Source organism: Phyllobates terribilis, unplaced genomic scaffold, assembly GCF_046119375.1.
Source record: "Phyllobates terribilis strain yellow unplaced genomic scaffold, ASM4611937v1 Scaffold_11__3_contigs__length_659146591, whole genome shotgun sequence".
Classification (NCBI taxonomy): Eukaryota; Metazoa; Chordata; class Amphibia; order Anura; family Dendrobatidae; genus Phyllobates; species Phyllobates terribilis.
The window spans coordinates 323,234,692-323,255,906 of record NW_027362771.1 but is presented as its reverse complement, the minus strand read 5'-3'; the positions used below and the strand labels follow the sequence as shown (position 1 = coordinate 323,255,906).

Genomic DNA, 21,215 nt, shown 5'->3' with positions numbered 1-21,215 from the left:
GGGGGGGCCATGCGTACCAGGATTGGGGATGAGGGGGGGCCATGCGTACCAGGATTGGGGATGAGGGGGGCCATGCGTACCAGGATTGGGGATGAGGGGGGGCCATGCGTACCAGGAGTGGGGATGATGGGGCCATGCGTACCAGGAGTGGGGATGAGGGGGGGCCATGCGTACCATGATTGGGGATGATGGGGCCATGCGTACCAGGATTGGGGATGAGGGGGTGCCATGCGTACCAGGATTGGGAAGTGTACCAGTAGCTGCTGCATTTCCCACCCTAGGTTTATACTCGTGTCATTAAGTTTTCCCAGTTTTTTGTGGTAAAATTAGGTGCCTCGGCTTATTTTCGGGTCGGCTTATATTCGAGTACATACGGTAGTTATGTTATGATCAAAATGTGTAGACTTCTAACACTGAGTGAAGTAGACCTGAGTAATGTTTTACACAATTCCTACTCTTTTTTTTTTTTTTTCACCCTACATTGTGTGATGTTTATTTCTATATGAAGTTCATCATTCTAGGTATTTAGAGCAGGTCGGTAGCTGGCCTAAATGATTTTCTTACAAAGTTTGTGGTTCTTATCTGTTCCCGTCTTCTGTTACCCTGCAGGAGTGACCTCTCAGATGGCCAGCACGCTGGACATTCTACCTACAATAGCATCTTTAGCAGGCGCGCCTCTTCCTAAAGTCCCATTAGATGGATATGATCTAAGTAAACTTCTTTTTAGCGGTGAAAAGGTAAGTGATTTGAAATGATTGTAAAACCCAGGCTTGATGATAACTTGGCAGTCTCTTGGCTTCATAGCAGTCTAATGGTGTTGTATGGTCTCATGCTTTCTAGAAATCAGAGACTGAACATATTGCAGTACTATGGTATTGCAGTATATGGTATAGGCAATCGAACAACCGCAAGTTTAAGATGGAAAAGAAAAGGTTTTTTTTAATAATTATTTACATCACCCGAAATAAAGAATTTTAAAATGGAAAAAGAAAACCATTACTTTTTTGGACACAACAATGCCAAATATATCCATCAAAATATAAAATGTAAACTTTATGTTAAACACCGACAAACAAATTGGAACACTGTAATTACCATTTTTGGTCTCCACACTTCTCAGAAAAATGCAAAAAAATGTTAACCCAAAATGGTATAGTTGAAAATGTCAGTTCAGAAAGCCCCAAAAAAATGCCCTCACATAATAGCTCCATGGACAGAAAAATAAGTTATAGGTCTCAAAATGGCGACACAAACAAAACATATTTTTTTTCTGCAAATTTCAATGACACTTTTCTTTCACACAATGAATGTTGCAAGAACAAACCCCCCTAAAAATGACAGAATTGCATTTTTTTTCCTGCAGTTTCACTGCACCTTCATCATGTGATCTAATTTATTTATTTTTAATTTGCCTATTTTTGTTTAAAATCCTAGGTATTTTTGCTAACTCAATCGGATTTCTCCTTGCACAGTTCATTTAAATGGAAATGACTTAGGGAGAGTTGCTGAATCATTGCGGGTACTGTAGCTGTTCTTTTACAGTTTTCTAGTTGCTTTGACAGTATACTTACAAATAAACAATTATCTCCCAGTTGGACGTCTGTCCTGTAACTAAGAACTCCAAAATGCCTACTGTTTCTGCAATAGCTCCCTGAGCATTGAAGATATCTTAAATTACACTGAGCTATCACCCCGACAGCTAGCGCTAAGGGAGTTTATGTTATAGTAAACCATGTAGAACGTAAACAGTTTATTGTCTTATCTTCTCTTGTTTATTACTGGTTATACATACATTTTTTATTATTATTATTATTATTATTATTATTATACTATGAAAACCATTTGCCTTGGTGTTGGATAAGATGGGAGGTGTCTTCGAATGTACTTGGGGCTACGTAGGGCACCAATAGGTAAGTAACACACCTTCCCCGTCTTTATCACCACTTTTCACACTTACTAAGTTGTGTTTCTTGTCGCCACTCTTATTCCATCTGGCTTTAGAGCTGGGATGTCAAACTCAAACACACAGCGGGCCAAAATGAAAAACTTGGACAAACCCACGGGCCAACCAGTATACAGTATAATGTTCTCCCACATAGTCCTCCATACAGAATAATGGGCCCCACATTGTCCTCCATACAGAATAATGGGCCCACATAGGGGTGGTGGTTCTGTTGTCGCGGGCCAAATAAAACCACCCTGCGGGCCAGAGTTTCACATGTATGCTTTAGAGCCTTTGGCCTGTAATCTGTAAGATTCCAATCTGTACAAGTGTTTATGGTTGGTTCTCAATAGGCTAAACTGGGGCTTTTTTCACTGATGATGTGATACTTTTTGTAGCTAACCCACAAATATCTTTTGGTAGAAGTTTCGCCAGTTTCGAGGATATAAGGTAAACATGGACAAGATTGAGATTCTGGAGCTTAGACAACCATGTTCGGAATCGGTGTGACAAGATATGGAGTTAAATTTAAAACGGGGACACTTTATACATTACTCACCTGAGAATTAAAATGGATAGATCATCTGACCAATTCTATTTTTAAAATTACCCCACTTTAATTAAATATATATATATTTTAATATTTTTAATGGTATAAAATATGAAAACTTATTTTAAAAAGTTTTGATATTTTCAACCTTCTAAGAAGTTGTCCCGTACTTTTTATTATCTCCCCACTGTATTCACCCTGTGCCCATAAGTGTTTTTTGTAAATACCTTTGGTTGTTCTTCTTGCCTGTGAGCGGCGCTATCACGGGCCGCTCACAGGCATCACGTGACCCTGGCTGCAGCCGGCTCTGACATAGTGCTGTGTTCCATGGTGAGTGATGGGCTGTGGGCGGGGTTACCTTTCATTCATTGGGAAAGCGGGCGGTGGATGCTGGGTGTGACGTGGGGGGTAACCCCGCCCACTGCCCAGCATACACCGTGGGGACCGCATCACTGATGTCATGCCTCACTTGACGTGACAACAGCGAAAGAAAAAGCCAGCTGCCGCCGGGGGTCACTTGATGCCTGTGAGCGGCCAGCATTAGCGCCGCTCACAGGCAAGAAGGACAACCAAAGGTATTTACAAAAACACTTATGGGCACAGAGTGAATACATTGGGGAGATAATAATAAGTACTGGAAAACTCCTTTAACATTTGCTATGAAAAATTAGTGTACTGCTAGCTCGCATTTCAACTGCCGTAAATGTGGGCAGGATTTGCTCTCATGTGTCCTATGTCACTCCACCTCACCCCCCCCCCCCAACCCTTTTGGGACTTTGCAAAAGAATAAGGGAGGATAAAGTTCAGGATCACAGTGCGGACACATTTGTTTCTGACTGCAATGTGATACCAAGACGTGGACATTGTCACCAAGGAATGCTGGCAGTGCCTATTATGTGAGTTGGCACTGCTCTGCTATTTTTATAGAGATCTGAGTGGAGCAGTCATATCATTGCAGCTGTAGCGCTCAGTTCACAGTAATTGCACAACTCTTCTGACTGTATCACACATGATAGAATTATATACACAGCTCAGTGGACTGAATCACACATGATGTGTATCTGATCCTAACTCTGCTTTCTATATCGCACACGATTATAATAGATACATGGGTCTGCGGACTGTGTCATACATGATCATATTAGATACATGGTTCTGTGCACTGCATCACACATGATGGGATTAGATACGCTGCTCAGTGGACTATAGCAAACTTGACAGGCTTAGATACCGGCTCAGCTATTTGTGTCACACATGATAGGCTTAGATATAGAGCTAAGGACTCTGTGTCACACATGTTCGGATTAGATACGTGACTCTGCGCACTGTATAACACATGATCATATTTCAACCCCTGGCAAAAATTATGGAATTACCGGGCTCGGAGGATGTTCATTCAGTTGTTGAAAAAAAGCAGATCACAGACATGGCACAAAACTAAAGTAATTTCAAATGGCAACTTTAGGGTTTTAAGAAACACTAAAAGAAATCAAGATTAAAAATGTGGTACTCAGTAAGGGTAATTTTTTTCAGACCAAACAGGGAAAAAATTAGGGAATCACTCAATTCTGAGGAAAAAATTATGGAATGACACTGTAAATTTTCATTTTCAAAACTAACACCTACATCAAATTAGATCTGCTCGTTAGTCTGCATCTAAAAAGGAGTGATCACACCTTGGAGAGCTGTTGCACCAAGTTGACTGACATGAATCATGGCTCCAACACGAGAGATGTCAATTGAAACAAAGGAGAGGATTATCAAACTCTTAAAAGAAGGTAAATCATCACGCAGTGTTGCAAAAGATGTTGGTTGTTCACAGTCAGCTGTGTCTAAAATGTGGAGCAAATACAAACAACATGGGAAGGTTGTTAATGGCAAACCTACTAGTAGACCAAGGAAGACCTCAAAGAGTCAAGACTGGAAACTTAAAGCAATATGTCTCCAAAACAGGAAATTCACAACAAAACAAATGAGGAACAAATGGGAGTAAACTGGAGTCAATGTCTGTGACCGAACTGTAAGAAACCGCCTAAAGGAAATGGGATTTACATACAGAAAAGCTAAACATAATCCATCATTAACACCTAAACAGAAAAAAACAAGGTTACAATGAGCTAAGGAAAAGCATTTGTGAACTGTGGATGACTGGATGAAAGTCATATTCAGTGATGAATCGCGAATCTGCATTGGGCAAGGTGATAATGCTGGAACTTTTGTTTGGTGCCGTTCCAATGAGATTTATAAAGATGACTGCATGAAGAGAACATGCAAATTTCCACAGTCATTGATGATATGTGGCTGCATGTCAGGTAAAGGCACTGGGGAGATGGCTGTCATTACATCTTCAATAAATGCCCAAGTTTACATTGATATTTTGGACAGTTTTCTTATCCCATCAATTGAAAGGATGTTTGGGGATGATGACATCATTTTTCAAGATGATAATGCATCCTGCCATAGAGCAAAAACTGTGAAAACATTCCTTGAAAGAAGACACATAAGGTCAATGTCATGGCCTGCAAATAGTCCGAATCTCAATCCAATTGAAAATCTTTGGTGGAAGTTGAAGAAAATGGTCCATGACAAGGCTCCAACCTGCAAAGCTGATCTGGCAACAGCAATAAGAGAAAGTTGGAGCCAGATTGATGAAGAGTACTGTTTGTCACTCATTAAGTCCATACCTCAGAGACTGCAAGCTGATATTAAAGCCAGAGGTGGTGCAACAAAATACTAGTGATGTATTGGAGTGTTCTTTTGTGTGTTTGTTTTTCATGATTCCATATTTTTTTCCTCAGAATTGAGTGATTCCATAATTTTTTCCCTCTGCTTGGTCTGAAAAAATTACCCTTACTGAGTACCACATTTTTAATCTTGATTTCTTTTAGTGTTTCTTAAAGCCCTAAAGTTGCCATTTGAAATGACTTTAGTTTTGTGCCATGTCTGTGATCTGCTTTTTTTCAACAACATTAAACAACTGAATGAACATCCTCCGAGCCCGGTGATTCCATAATTTTTGCCCGGGGTTGTAGATACACCTCTATGCAGACAATTACTGTAATCTGAGTGGAGCAGCCACAATAACATAACTGCTCTGCTCAGATCACTGTAATTACCGGTGAGCATGGGTCCGGGCATCGGGGCTGTGGTGGTGATGTTATCCAGTGACATGTACTCACCGCTACAGTACCGCTGGTGATGTGAACAGAGCAGTTACTGTATGTTATTGCAGCTGCTCCACTTGAATAAAAGTAGTGAACTGTGAGCAAAGGTTTGGGCACCAGGACTGCGGAGGTGACTTCAACCAGTGGTGAGTATATGTCACTTGACTTGAGTGTTGTGGAGGTGACCTCCACAACACTGGTGCCCAGACCTGTGCTCACTGGTAATTACTCTGATCTTAGCTGAAATGATGGCTCCTCTCCGATCACAGCAACTTCAGGTGATAGAAGGATTACATCCAGCACACAGCTACAATACAATGGCACTTAGTCTTCACCTGTGTGAAATGCGCAGCAGAGAGTCATGCCCAGTTCACAGCAGAGACAGCCGCAGTATAGGAAATGGAATCGGATGCCATCAGCAGTCTCCTATGGCCCGGGTGCTGTCATATTTACGGTGTGTACGAGTCGTGCTCTAACACATGCATACCAGCAAATAAAAATGGAAGCCCCAAGCTGCTCAGTTAAAAAGGTTTTTGTTTTTTTAAAGAAAAAACACATTATATATTTATAAACTTTTTAGCATAAAGTTAAATGGTGTAAAGTCCAAACATAAAAAAGAGAAAATTAGGGCTATAAGGCAGCTATCACTGGGTAGTAAGGCTCAGAGAGCTGTCCATGGGTAGGAGGGCTAAGGGAGCTGTCCCTGGGCCGGTAGGGCTCAGAGACTGCTGTCGCTGGGCTAAGAACTGGCCGTGTCTGCTCTGATTCAAAGATGGAACTGCACAAAAGTGCTTGCTGGCTGACTGGGATCACCGTTTCTGTAGTCTGACTGTGTTCATGCACTGTTCACATTGACAAAGATGGCACCTGCTCCTTGTGCTGGCGGCGCCGCCCCCTCTTTTTATCGCTCGTTGAATCTGCTCAGATTCGAAGATCACATCAGCTGCCAGTGCCGGCTGCGCTCCCTCTAAGCACTGGCTATATCGATGTAGAACGCAGCCAGTACTTAGTAGACAGGGTGGAGCCAGCACAAGAGGCAGCTGCCATCTTAGATTTTGAGCTCCAGCGCACACTTCAACACTGCTGAAACCGACTCTCCACTTTCCCTGTACAGAGCAGTATTGAAATGGCCTATGCCCTATAGCATAGAGTATGGGAGTGTAAGTTCACAAGAGTACTGGAAGGAGGGATCACAGTATATACACAGACATTGGAGGCTAAATGTTCCCCTTACGGCACTGGCAAGTTTATCTTGTCATTTGATATCCATTGCAGATGGCACAGCAGGCAGTTCTATGGTGTCCAAAATGATTCAGATTCATATCTTACTGGTAGCTTTACGGTGTCTCTTCAATCAGTGGTTAGGTCCAAAGACTTAGGATACTGCATCTATCATATTACAATTGAAACTATTGATCAGTATAGGTCGACTTGATACAGAGGGTCATAAAGAATGAGATGCAAGTAAATTCTTTAAAAAGTGGAAAAAGTTTGTTGAAATCCACTACACAAGGTAAGAGATACAAGATTCAGTTCGCCCATTTTTTTTACACTGTATAGTACTGTAGAGGAGAATTGAGGTGGACTTTTGGTATCTTGAGGCTGGAGACCTAAACAGGACTATAACAAAGGAATGTCATTTCGGATTCATGATAGATGAATTGGAAGATATGTTTGGTGATGAGATTTCCATGTGCGACACACGCTCTCATAATGTACTTTATCATCTGGGTAATATATTCCACCAATCCTCCTATATACTCTATATACATGTATTTAACATGACATGATTAAATAGCTAAGCTTCCAACTTCTGTAATTTGTGCAATTCTCTTTGAAATTCCAATATTTTGGAACCTGTAGCAAGTATTTAATATCTCTATTGTTTTGTATGTTCCCTTAAAATTATTAAAAAAACAAATAGTTTTATTTTTTTAAAAACCCTTGTGTAGGTCCCTCCTTGTGCTACCAATACAGCTCTAACCCACGGATGCATTGACTTCATGAGTTCTCTAAATGTGTCCCATGGTATCTGTCCTGTAAGCTATAAGATGAGACCTCCATGGATCAGACTTGTTTTTCCAACATCTCCCACAGATGCTGTACTGAATTTGGATACGTGGAATTTGGAGGTTTTGTTACCACCTTGAACTCATGTTCTTCAAACAATGTTCCCATGACTTACTTTCCTGTTCCTCAAACCCTTCCTGAACAATTTTTGAAGGGTGGTAAAATACGTTATTTTGCTAAAATAGAACACTGCTATTAAAGAATACTATTGCCATGTACAGTGCTGGCCAAAAGTATTGGCACCCCTGCAATTCTGTCAGATAATACTCAGCTTCTTCCTGGAAATGATTGCAATCACAAATTCTTTGGTCTTATTCTCTTCATTTAATTTGCTTGCAAGGAAAAAACACAAAAGAGAATGAAGCAAAAATCAAATCATTGATCATTTCACACAAAACTCCAAAAAAGGGCCGGACAAAAGTATTGGCACCCTTAGCCTAATACTTGGTTGCACAACCTTTAGCCAAAATAACTGCGAACAACCGCTTCAGGTAACCATCAATGAGTTTCTTACAATGCTCTGCTGGAATTGTAGACCATTCTTCTTTGGCAAACTGCTCCAGGTCCCTGATATTTGAAGGGTGCCTTCTCCAAACTGCCATTTTGAGATCTCTCCACAGGTGTTCTATGGGATTCAGGTCTGGACTCATTGCTGGCCACCTTAGAAGTCGCCAGTGATTTCTCTCAAACCATTTTATAGTGCTTTTGGAAGTGTGTTTTGGGTCATTGTCCTGCTGGAAGACCCATGACCTCTGAGGGAGACCCAGCTTTCTCACACTGGGCCCTACATTATGCTGCAAAATTTGTTGGTAGTCTTCAGACTTCATAATGCCATGCACACGGTCAAGCAGTCCAGTGCCAGAGGCAGCAAAGCAACCCCAAAACATCAGGGAACCTCCACCATGTTTGACTGTAGGGACCGTGTTCTTTTCTTTGAATGCCTCTTTTTTTTCCTGTACACTCTGTTGATGCTTTTTCCCAAAAAGCTTTACTTTTGTCTCATCTGACCAGAGAACATTCTTCCAAAACGTTTTAGGCTTTCTCAGGTAAGTTTTGGCAAACTCCATCCTGGCTTTTTTATGTCTCAGGGTAAGAAGTGGGGTCTTCCTGGGTATCCTACCATACAGTCCCTTTTCATTCAGACGCCGACGGATAGTACGGGTTGACACTGTTGTACCCTCGGACTGCAGAGCAGCTTGAACTTGTTTGGATGTTAGTCGAGGTTTTTTATCCACCATCCGTACAATCTTGCGTTGAAATCTCTTGTCAATTTTTCTTTTCCGTCCACATCTAGGGAGGTTAGCCACAGTGCCATGGGCTTTAAACTTCTTGATGACACTGCGCACGGAAGACACAGGAACATTCAGGTCTTTGGAGATGGACTTGTAGCCTTGAGATTGCTCATGCTTCCTCACAATTTGGTTTCTCAAGTTCTCAGACAGTTCTTTGGTCTTCTTTCTTTTCTCCATGCTCAATGTGGTACACACAAGGACACAGGACAGAGGTTGAGTCAACTTTAATCCATGTTAACTGGCTGCAAGTGTGATTTAGTTATTGCCAACACCTGTTAGGTGCCACAGGTAAGTTACAGGTGCTGTTAGTTACACGAATTAGAGAAGCATCACATGATTTTTCAAAGGGTGCCAATACTTTTGTCCACCCCCTTTTTTAGGTTTGGTGTAGAATTATATCCAATTTGGCTTTAGGACAATTCTTTTTGTGTTTTTTTCATTGAAGACAAATTAAATGAAGATAATAATACCAAAGAATTTGTGATTGCAATCATTTTCAGGAAGAAACTGAGTATTATCTGACAGAATTGCAGGGGTGCCAATACTTTTGGCCAGCACTGTAGGGGTGAGCTTGGTCTGCTACATGTTTAGGTAGGGTGTACGTGTTACAGTAATATCTGGGTAAACTCCAGGAACTAAGCATTCACAGCAGAATATTGCCCACTACACCTTCCCAAAGTGCATCCTGGTGCTATCTCATCTCCAGATAGGCAATGCACTCAATCACACCCTTCTACGTCATATGAAAAAAATGTTATACATTGCACATTTTTACACGTCTTCATCATAGCCAGCATTAATTTTTTCAGCAATTTGTTCTACCACAGCACTTTAGTGGCATTAGCCAAGACAGGCTAACCTTTGATCTCAGTGCATATCAGTGAACCCTGGAAAACCTTGAATCTGTTGCTTGTCCATCAATTGTTCATCTTTTGACCATTTTTTGTTAGTTCTGACCACTCCAAATCAGGAACACACCACAAGACCACCGATTTGTAGCGGCTCTAACCTAGGCATCTAGCCATTGCAATTTGGCCCTTGTCAAAGCTGCTTAGATCTTCACTCATTTTTCCTGCTTCTAGCAAAGCAACTTCAGGAAATGATTGTTTACTTGATATCCAATATATTCCAATCCTTGACAAGTGCTATTGTCACAGGGTAATCAATGGTATTTATGTAATCTTTCAGTGGTTTTAATGTTTTGATTGATCACTGTTCATTCATGAGATTGTTTTCCCTAGGTCTACATTACTAAATGTGTACTTATTTTACAATTCTTTAGCGTGTTTGCGCCCTGCTTCACAGAAACCATTAGTACTCAGGTTGCGAAGCAATCTAAATAAATATATTCCATTTCTGTTTCCTCTATTTGCTGGCTTTTTTATATCTAATATATTGTTCTTTATGGTTCAATGAAAAGAGGATACACATTTGATTGACTCCCTTGAAAAAGAAAATTGAGTATAAACATCTGACCTTGATGGAAGTGTATGCTGTCCTCGGTGAAATACAAGTGGCGGAAAATAAGATCACCATTCAAACTACAATCATGTCAAAATTGAAGGGAACCTGTCACCTCCAAAATACACTATTTACCTATAGATATAGTTGTAATGTGCATGTAAATTGCGTTTAAATCATGTCTGGCAGACTTGCTGGAGCCGCGGCCAGAGAGAAAAAATGAAGGTATATCCTCCCTGCTGGGCTTGTTTCCAGTCATCAGGGCAGTGCAGGGAGCCCACTAGCCCATTATACTGTTAATGCACTGTAATCAATTCACTGCACATTGACTGACATCCTGCTCAGCACACAAATGCAGCAGAGCTGGCTGTCAGTCAATGTATCCGGATAGTGATTACCACACATTAGTTTGTAGCATCTGCTCATAAGGACCTTGCAGATTACAGTAGCAATATATATATAATTTTTTCTTTTTATCCTATCTCTTCAACATTGAAATTGCAACACCAAGAATGAAAAGTCTTTGAGATTCTAGAAATCACAGGATCAAAGGACATGTTAATGATATGCAAGTGATAAAAAAAATGAAAAAAAAAATCATTGAAAACATCTAGCTTCATTAAGCATCAAGTATGAGTGCCATGCGCAAAAATACTCGCACTTTCACGCCTTGGCTGCTACCAATGAGGTTATTAATGGTTGTCTGAGAAATGTTCTACCATGCTAAATTAACTTGGGGTCACAAATCATCAGTATCCGCTGCTGGCAGCACCCTTTGCAATTGTTTACCAATGATGTGCTGGATGGGAGACCAGTCCGGAGATTCTGCAGGCCATGGTAGAACATTTAGGTCACGCAGGCTGCTCACAGTAGCATAAGCAACATGTGGCTGGTGGCGTCATGTTGAGTTGTGCATTTGCATGTGCACTCTGTATATCCTGTTGGTCACACGTTCCTGTCGACTTTCTGGGGGCACCAATGCAAAAGCTCCAACAGGGCCCCCGATTATCACTGTTTTTTTTACTAGTATTGGTCTTCTCATATTAGCCAAAGGGATCTTTTGGGGCACCCTAGGCGTGACTGCAAGCCCCTGTAGCTATACCCCTTCTCATGTCACTTATACCTTAAAAACATTTCCAGAATCCACCATTTTCTTATCATGGAAACTCCATAAACACCTATTGTCACTGTGATTCATTCTCATCTTGCAACTACTAATCAATCGTTTTCTTAACCAACTATCCTCTGTCCACTCCATTGGATGCCACCCTGTTCCAGTCATTGCACTGGTTTCCCATCCTCTATAGAAAAGAATATAACCCTATCACAGTTTTTCACAAAGCTATCCAAATTGCTGCACCATTCTACATCTCCTCCCTTATCTGTGTCTAACAACCCTACCTGCACACTCTGTTATACCTATGATCTAACTCTTAACATGCACCATAATCCAAATTGGCTGTGTCTGACCGTGTACGGAACATGGCCTGATCATACCACATCTCCTGGGCAGGGGAGGAAGCAAAAGAGTATACAGATATTACAGCAGGGGATCGCAGAGGATTCATTTTGTGAGGTAAAATATTGTTTAAAAACAGGCAGTGAAATATTTTACCTTACAAAATGAATCCTCTGTGATCCTCTGCTGTAATATCTGTATACTCTTTTGCTTCCTCCCCTGCCCTGGAGATGTGGTATGTTCCATACACGGCCAGACACAGACAATTTTTAAAATGAACCTTTGTTTGTGGGAAAACCCCTTTAAGACTTTTCTCATGCTTCACCAGTTCTCTGTAATGCACTATCCCAAACAATCAGATCAATTCCCAGTGTCCACAGTTTTGTGTGTCCTACAAATGGCCCTTTTTAGGCAAGCCTATCGCAATACTTCTCTAATCTATTTTCTCTCAGTTCATCCTTAATATATTTTCCTCAGAATCTGGTTCTTTCTATCATTTGTTCCTATACACTCCATGCATTCAGTAGCACTTTGTATGTGGACATAAACAATTATTAGGCAATTTGTATTTTTGATGATTAATTTTATTATTGAACAATACAGTGCTGTTGGTCAATCGAAATGGTTAATAAACCTGAATATTTAATAAAGTAAAGGTGAGGATTGGTATTTATTAAGATAATATCTGTGTGCAGAATTATTGGGCTTCTATTAGTGTGCAGACTTATTGAGCAACTAAGTGAAAAAATGTAAATTTTCACATCTCAATTGTTTATTTTAATCTGTTAAAGTGAGAATAATAACCAAACAACTAAAAATGTACAAAAATAAATTTCTGAGATTTCAAAAAAATATCAGTGTCCAATATAGCCATCCTCCTTTTCAGTAACAGTTATAAACCTTCAATCCATGGAGTCTGTCAGTTTCTTAATCTATTGACGATCAACTTTTTTGGGAGGCACCAAACAGTCTCCCAGACACTGTTCAGAGAGGTGTCCTATTTTCCTTCACTGTGAATCTCCTGTTTAAGAAGGGCCCACAGGTTCTCAATAGGGTTTAGGTTGGGTGAGGAGGGGGCCATGTCATTATTCTTTCATCATCAAGGCCTAAAATGGCTAGCCAAACATGGAGTACTTTGACTCATGCCATGGACCAATGTCCTGCATGCAAGTCATGGTTTTCTTGAAATATTCTGACTTTTTCCTGTACTACTGCTTGAAGAAAGCATCTTCTAAAAACTACCTCCTCTTTAGTAATGCTTGCCCATAGCAGTACCCCACCTCCATCGTGCTGACTTTTGAGTAGAAGTGGAGGTCTGTGGTCGTGGTTGTTACTGTTCTAGCCACAGGTCCATCCATTGGGTCCTTCAAGAGTCACTCTCATTTCATCCGTCCATAAAACCTTTGAAAAATCTGTCATCAGATATTTCTTGGCCTGGTCTTGACATTTTACCTTATATGTCTTGTTGAGTGGTGGTTGGGTTACAGCTTTCTTTACCATGGCCATGTCTTTGAGCACTGAACGCCTTGTACTTCTGGGCACTTGAGGGAGGTTGCACTTCTGGAACATGACAGCACTGGAGGATAATGGGTTCCTGATTGTTTCACATTTGATTTTTCTCAAATCTTTGGCTGTTAATTTGCGTTTCTTTTTCTCAACATATTTTTTAAACCCTGTTGACTATTTGCAACAAAACTTTTTATGGTTCTGTGATCACACCTCAAATTCTTAGCAATTACAGGAGTGCTGCATCCCTCTGTAAGACTTGTAACTATTTTTTACTTTTCATAGTTAATCAAATCTCTATTTTGGCCCATTTGCCTGAGAAAAACAAGCTGCGTAATAATTCTGCACACCTTGTTAAAGGGTGTTGATATCTCTAGGACTTGCTCTCCCTCATTACACAAATACACATCACCTCATCTGCTTCATCCGATAAACTATCACGTTTATACTGCGCCAGATGTGGAAACTATGTATAAAAATAATGACATGGTCAAAATACTCACTTGCCTAATAATTCTACACAGTGTATACAGATACTGGATGGTGTCCGCTTCATGCAGCTTAACATGAATAACATTATTAGTGGCTGGACCATACACTAAAAGCCCCTTTTTTATCTCTAGTGTCACCCCTATTTCCTCATGGATTGTGAGCTCTTGTGAGCAGGGCTCTCACTCCTCTTGTTTGTATTGCTGAATTATGTATTACTCTGATATTGTTTGTACCTTCTGAATTATAAAGATCTGCATAATTTGCTGACACTACATAAATAAAAATGATTATAAAATGATAATTATGTGCAAGTAACTGTGGTTCATTTGTGCACTACATAAATTAAAACTTGCAATCTTAGCTAGTTTTTTTAATCAGTGTGTAATTCTCTCATTTATGTATCACAAGTACTTATGTTACTGCTATACAATGATTGTAAGGACATTTGTGAAGATCAACAGAATTATTCAGTTTTTGTTTTATTTAGCCCCTTCATGAAATATGATGTAAACTTGCGTCATATGTCGTGTCCTTGCCTTTAATGCGGGCTCGCACACCGAGCCCACATCTTTCCCCACACATGATGGCTGATTTAATCCGCTATCATGTGCCGCTAACAGCTGTGGGTGGAGCGTAGCTCTGTCTGTGGCTGTTAACCTGTTAAATGCTGCTGTCAATCTCTGACGTGATCGTGAGGTGCCAATGGGTTATCATGACAGCCGAGGGACTGGTGGACCCCCGTGCCTGTCATTACGATCCTCCTGTGAATGCCAGCCCGTGGCTGGTATTCATAGGAGATTGTGATTTTTTTTCTATACATAGCAGTACTCATGCACTGCTATGTATTGCACAAACTATCAGACGTTCGCAGCTTCATGTTCCCTAAGGGGACTATTAAATACACTAAAGTGAAGAAAAATTAAAAAAATATATATATTGAAAAAAATTAAAAGAAACACAAGTTTAAATCACCCCCTTTTTGCCCCATTAAAAATAAAACAATTTAAAAAAAAATAAAATACACATATTTGGTATTGCTGCATTTGTAAAAGTCCGGTCTATCAAAATATAAAATAAAATAAATTAATCAAAACGCCAGAATTAATCTTTTTTACTGCCGCAACATTGCAATAAGAGGCAATCAAAACATCGTATCTATCATATCCAACATGGTATCAGTAAAAGCGTCAGAAAAAATAAGCCTTCACAGAGCCCCATATCTCGAAAAATTAAAATGTTATGGGTCTAGGGCCGCTGCTCTCCCGACGGCAAGTGTGAAGGGAGGACCGGGGAGCGGCGCCGCCTAGGCCGCCGGTCGGGGTACTTCTGATGCGAGCACTTCGGCTGCATCGCCGCTGACCTCCGTGCGGCAGATGAGCCGCTAACGGCCGCCATCTTGTTCTGAAATCCCGCGTCGCTGATTGGCCGCGGCCGGACCAATCAGCGACGCAGGATTTCCTGGACGGACAGACAGACGGGATAAGCCGATTATATAGTAGATATTGATGGAAAAATAAAAAAAAGTTATGGCTCGTGGAAAAAAGAGAGGAAAAAACAAAAACGGAAAAAAGAAAAATCTCCATGTCATGAAGGGGTTAAAGATACCTTTTGATCATTGTTATTTTATTTTTTTCACATTTTACAGATATAAAATCTAATCATGTTTATCTCATGTCTTCAGAGTCCAAGAAACACTTTTTATTATTATCCTTCATCTATTGATCCTAGAAGAGGGATCCACGCCCTGAGGATGGGAAAATACAAGGCTCACTTCTATACACAAGGTATATGTGTTTTTGTTTTTTTTTTATCTATACACTACCCAGTAGTTATTCAGTTTCTGATTTGAGAGTCTCCACCTTTACAGCTTTCTTCTTTTTAATGTCATTATTTTATTGATGTTTTCTGGGATTACTCCTCTAGTACAGTTACAGTATTTACAGAAGAGAGCAATTTGAGAAATTGGGAAAAGTAAATATGGGGAAGTCAAATTCCCCATGCACCTTCTGTCTACAGAATGTACAATATGCATTTATTTTCTAATAATTATAGGACCTTTCATGTGACATGGAAATAATATGTAGTCAACAAATGTATAAAATATTACATATCTGTGCACATCAGAATAGTTTTTGTTCTCAAGTGAACACATCCTTGACATTATTGGGCAGCACGGAGGCTCAGTGGTTAGCACTGTAGCCTTGCAGCAATGGGGTCCTGGGTTCAAATCCCACCAAGGACAACATCTGCAAGGAGTTTGTATGTTCTCCCCGTGTTTGCGTAGGTTTCCCCCAGGTTCTCCGGTTTCCTCCCACACTCCAAAGATATACTGATAGGGAATGTAAATTGTGAGCCCCAATGGGGCACTGCCAATAATGTCTGTAAATTGTCTGAATTGTAAAGCGCTATGGAATATGTTGGCGCTATATAAATAAAAAGATTATTATTATTCCCAATCTTGTAAGCCTGAGAATGGAGAACCTTTGGATCTCAATGCTATTGTGTTTTTGAGTGCCAGAACCTTATTCTGATCTATGAGAATGGAGAACTGGCAGAATACATGTAATTTATGTATCATTTCCGTACAAAGAGGAGAGGGGCATTTGTGATGGCCTCCTGCATAACACTACATTTCTTCAGTCATTCATTTTAATGGCTACTAAAACTTATGGTACTTAAAGAGTCTAATATGTTTTTATGTGGGGAATCAAATGTGTATCATTTTTCATATATAGCCTTATGTGATGTTTTTATGAATACTTGATCACTTGAAATTGACTTTAATAAGTTATTTTTGAACACCTCAAACAAGGTAACTTTGCAAATAGTCTCCTGGTGTTTTGTGTCTGCAGACCAAAGGGTATCCATGTTTATAAACAGTAAAGATAATTAATTCCTGTGTAATCTTATTCTGATATTCTAAAGCCCCCGTCTCACATAGCGAGATCGCTAGCGAGATCGCTGTTGTGTCACGGTTTTGGTGACGCAACAGCGACCTCACCAGGGATGTCGCTATGTGTGACACTTTGCAGCGATCAGGCCCCTGCTGTGAGGTCGCTGATCGCTGCAAAGTGTCCTGGACCATTTTTTGGTCGTTGCCCTCCCGCTGGTCACAACACATCGCTGTGTGTGACCAGCGGGAGCAGCGATCAGGCTGGTAACCATGATAAACATCAGGTTACTAGGGGCACACGCGCACTTAGTAACCCTCTGTTTATCATGGTTACGAGCCTGCTAAAGTGAGCGGTAACCTCCCGCTCACCGTAGCAGAGTGGTAAGCATGATAAACAACGGGTTACTAGGAGCACGTGTGCCCCTAGTAACCCGATGTTTATCATGGTTACCAGCCTGCTCCTGCTTCAGCAGGCTGGTAACCAGGAGCAGGACATCGTGGAAAGATTCTTTCCACGATGTCGCTGCTCCCCTGATCGTTGGTGAGCCTGCCTGTTTGACAGCTCACCAGCGACCACATAGCGACGCAGCAACGATCCCTGACAGGTCGTATCGTTGTCGGGATCGTTGCAGCGTCGCTGAGCGTGACGGGGCCTTAAGGTCCACTTCAAAGACTGCTAAGCATGTAGCGATGTTTTGTAAACGGGCTTAATCATGGTTCTCTGCAGCACATTGTCCGGTGTAAGCAGAAGGTGTGATCCTGAATTCCCTGGTCTGTTTACACAAGCCAATAAATGACCACAGACTTCTCTAAATGGGCCACTACTCTCGTCCCTATGTTTTATTCCCACGAATTTATCTTTTAAGACTTTTCTTCATGTTTTTACATATCCACAGGAGCATTTCACAGTGAGACAACTCCAGATCCGGACTGCCACGTCACTGCGCTGCTGACTGAGCATAACCCGCCTCTGCTGTTTGACCTGGAGACAGATCCTGCTGAGAACTACAATTTACTGAAACCAGTTTTCCCTGAAGAGCTAGAGCCAATTGTCCATGAAATACAAAAGGAGCGGGATAGATTTCTGAAAAGTATGACTTATGCAAAAAGTGAGATTAACAAAGGCACGGACCCTTCGTTGAGGCCATGCTGCAACCCGAAATGCAGTCCAAAGCCAAGCTGTTGCCACTGCTAATTCTGCAGTGAACCTCAGCTTATCTTCTGAATGTGCTTCATGTCTTGAGTCTGCTTGAAATCCAGATTTTTTGAGAAGCCTTTGTAAGAAGTGGATGGATAAGCATGCAAGTCATTCTCTTTTATTCTTTCTTGTGCTCTGTTCATACATGCAGTTTTGAGCAGTTTTTGTTCCCAAGGTGTGGATGTAGAAAGACTTGAAGTCTTTCCTTTTCAGATTGCCTCCTTTATGGTCCACACCTGGTTTTCATAAACTGTGTAAAAAAAAAAAAAACTGCATGTGTGATTGGAGCCTAACAGCGAATTTGCGAATGTCAACTTTATAATCAGGGAGCAGTGGCCGGTTGCTGTGCCACCCATTCATTTCAGTGGAGAGTGAATGGTAACGTCTGAATAGTAGATGGGAGATGGGACCTTCTTGTTGCATCAAGAATAGACCCTGATCATGAAGACTACTAATGTGTCTGTGTTTGGAACCTTAATAACTTTAAAGTTAATCTGTCACCAGACTTCAAAATACATATTATAAATATATTATTGAATAGATCTTTTAGAATTGATGAGGTTGGCTTACTTACTTTGAAAATCCATCTCAAAATGGCTGAATAATCTAGCTAAAGCGTGAATGAGCTGATGAGTAAGACTGTGCTCAGTCACCGTCCAGCCTGACTGACAGCTGCAGCTTGTACTGTATAGCGTGAGATTTTATCAGCAGCAGGGAGGAGGGACGCTGAGGAGCTGCCAATCAGATTAGGTGGGCAGAAAAAACAAAGTTTCAAAAAAGACTAGAGCCATTCTGATATGAATTATCAAAGTACCGTAAGTATACAAACCTCTTGAAGGCTATGTGCACACGATGCGTATTTCATGCGTATTTTGTGCGGAAAATTCCGCAGCGTAAACGCATGAATTACGCATGTTAGCCTTCTGCCATGGTCCCCTATGGCATTCCGCAATTGTAATGCCCACGCTGCGGAAATATCACATGGTCATAAGTATTCAGACCCTTTGCTCAGACACTCATATTTAAGTCACATGCTGTCCACTTCCTTGTGATCCTCCTTGAGATGGTTCTACTCCTTCATTGGAGTCCAGCTGTGTTTAATTAAACTGATAGGACTTGATTTGGAAAGTCACACACCTGTCTATATAAGACCTCACAGCTCACAGTGCTTGTCAGACCAAATAAGAATCAAAGGAACTGCCCAAGGAGCTCAGAGACAGAATTGTGGCAAGGCACAGATCTGGCCAAGGTTACAAAAGAATTTCTGCATTACTCAAGATTCCAAAGAGCACAGTGGCCTCCATAATCCTTAAATGGAAGATGTTTGGGACCACCAGAAATCTTCCTAGACTTGGCCATCCAGCCAAACTGAGCAATCGTGGGAGAAGAGCCTTGGTGAGAGAGGTAAAGAAGAACCCCAATATCACTGTGGTTGAGCTCCAGAGATGCAGTAGGGAGATGGGAGAAAGTTTCAGAAAGTCAACTATCACTGCAGCCCTCCACGGGAGCCTCTCCTCAGCGCAAGACATATGAAAGCCCTCATAGAGTTTGCTCAAAAACACATGAAGGACTCCCAGACTATGAGAAATAAGATTCTCTGGTCTGATGAGACGAAGATAGAACTTTTTGGTGATTCTAAGCGGCATGTGTGGAGAAAACCAGGCACTGCTCATCACCTGCCCAATACAATCCCAACAATGAAACATGGTGGTGGCAGCATCATGCTATGGGGTGTTTTTCAGCTGCAGGGACAGGACGACTGTTTGCAATTGAAGGAAACATGAATGCGGCCAAGTACAGAGATATCCTGGATGAAAACTTCTTCCAGAGTCCTCTGGACCTCAGACTTGGCTGAAGGTTCACCTTCCAACAAGACAATGACCCTAAGCACACAACTAAAATAACAAAGGAGTGGCTTCAGAACAACTCTGTGACTATTCTTGACTGGCCCAGCCAGAGCCCCGACCTAAACCCAATTGAGCATCTCTGGAGAGACCTGAAAATGGCTGTTCATCAACGTTCACCATCCAACCTGATGGAACTGGAGAGGATCTGCAAGGAAGAATGGCAGAGGATCCCCAAATCCAGGTGTGAAAAACTTGTTGCATCATTCCCAAGAAGACTCATGGCTGTACTAGCTCAAAAGGGTGCTTCTACTCAATACTGAGCAAAGGGTCTGAATACTTATGACCATGTGATAGTTCAGTTTTTCTTTAATAAATTTGCAAAAATTCTACATTTCTGTTTTTTTCAGTCAAGATGGGGTGCAGAGTGTACATTAATGAGAAAAAAAATTAACTTTTTAGAATTTACCAAATGGCTGCAATGAAACAAAGAGTGAAACATTTAAAGGGGTCTGAATACTTTCCGTACCCACTGTATATACTGTAAGTGAATAAGTATCTCCTCTCAGCAATACTAATGAAGTTTTTCTGTTTTCTATCGGTCAGTAAATAGTCAGTGCAGTCATTTGCTCCGTCAGTGGTAAAGTAGCCATCACTGTTGGCTATAGTGTCTGTACACTTATTTTTTTCACTGCATAAATGTTTTCTAGTATTTTCAGTTCTCTGTAAAATGTTTATTAATTTATTGCTCAGTAAATATCGCTGTACATACTGTAGGAGCTAAAAATCAATTTTGCTCATTAACACATGGTCAAGATCATCTTACATTTGTGACATTGAAAGATTTAATAAAATCCCATATATTATATTGAGGTTGTTCTTTTTTTTCTCCATGCTTACAAACTAGATGAAAGCCGCCTTCACACTTCAGTAGTTGATTCAAAATTTTCATCCATTTTCATAAGCTAAAATAAATAACATATTCTAAATACAGAACAATACAATGGGAAGATTTTTGATAATGATCTTAATTGTAACCTGTCAGCTTGGAATTTCTGTGCTATCTGCAAGCAGCATGTTATAGATCAGGAGGAGCTGAGCAAATTGATGTACCGGTTTTGTTGAAAAAGATTTAGTGAATAGCTACGTTCACACATCTGAGTTTTATAATCCATGCACGGACTGCGCTCTACAGTCTGGCTGCGGTCTCCTGACCTGATTCAACTGCTTCTTATACGCCTATGAGGCTATTGATTGTGGCCCTTGTGCTCCATACCTGCGCTCGGACTGTGAATGTCAAATGTGTGAAAATGGCCTTACTTGTATTTTATTGATTCACATCCT

At 40.9% G+C, this 21,215-nt stretch overlaps 1 protein-coding gene across 1 annotated transcript in view; it reads left to right on the top strand.

Moving 5' to 3' along the window:
- ARSA (arylsulfatase A) overlaps positions 1-20,739 on the top strand; it is a 40,819-nt gene extending 20,080 nt beyond the window's left edge. The window contains exons 6-8 of the mRNA XM_073652599.1: positions 610-737; positions 15,618-15,720; positions 17,726-20,739. Coding sequence (XP_073508700.1) covers positions 610-737; positions 15,618-15,720; positions 17,726-18,024 — 530 coding nt within the window. The 3' untranslated portion in view covers positions 18,025-20,739. The remainder of the gene's footprint in view (positions 1-609; positions 738-15,617; positions 15,721-17,725) is intronic.
- The last annotated feature ends 476 nt before the right edge of the window (positions 20,740-21,215 follow it).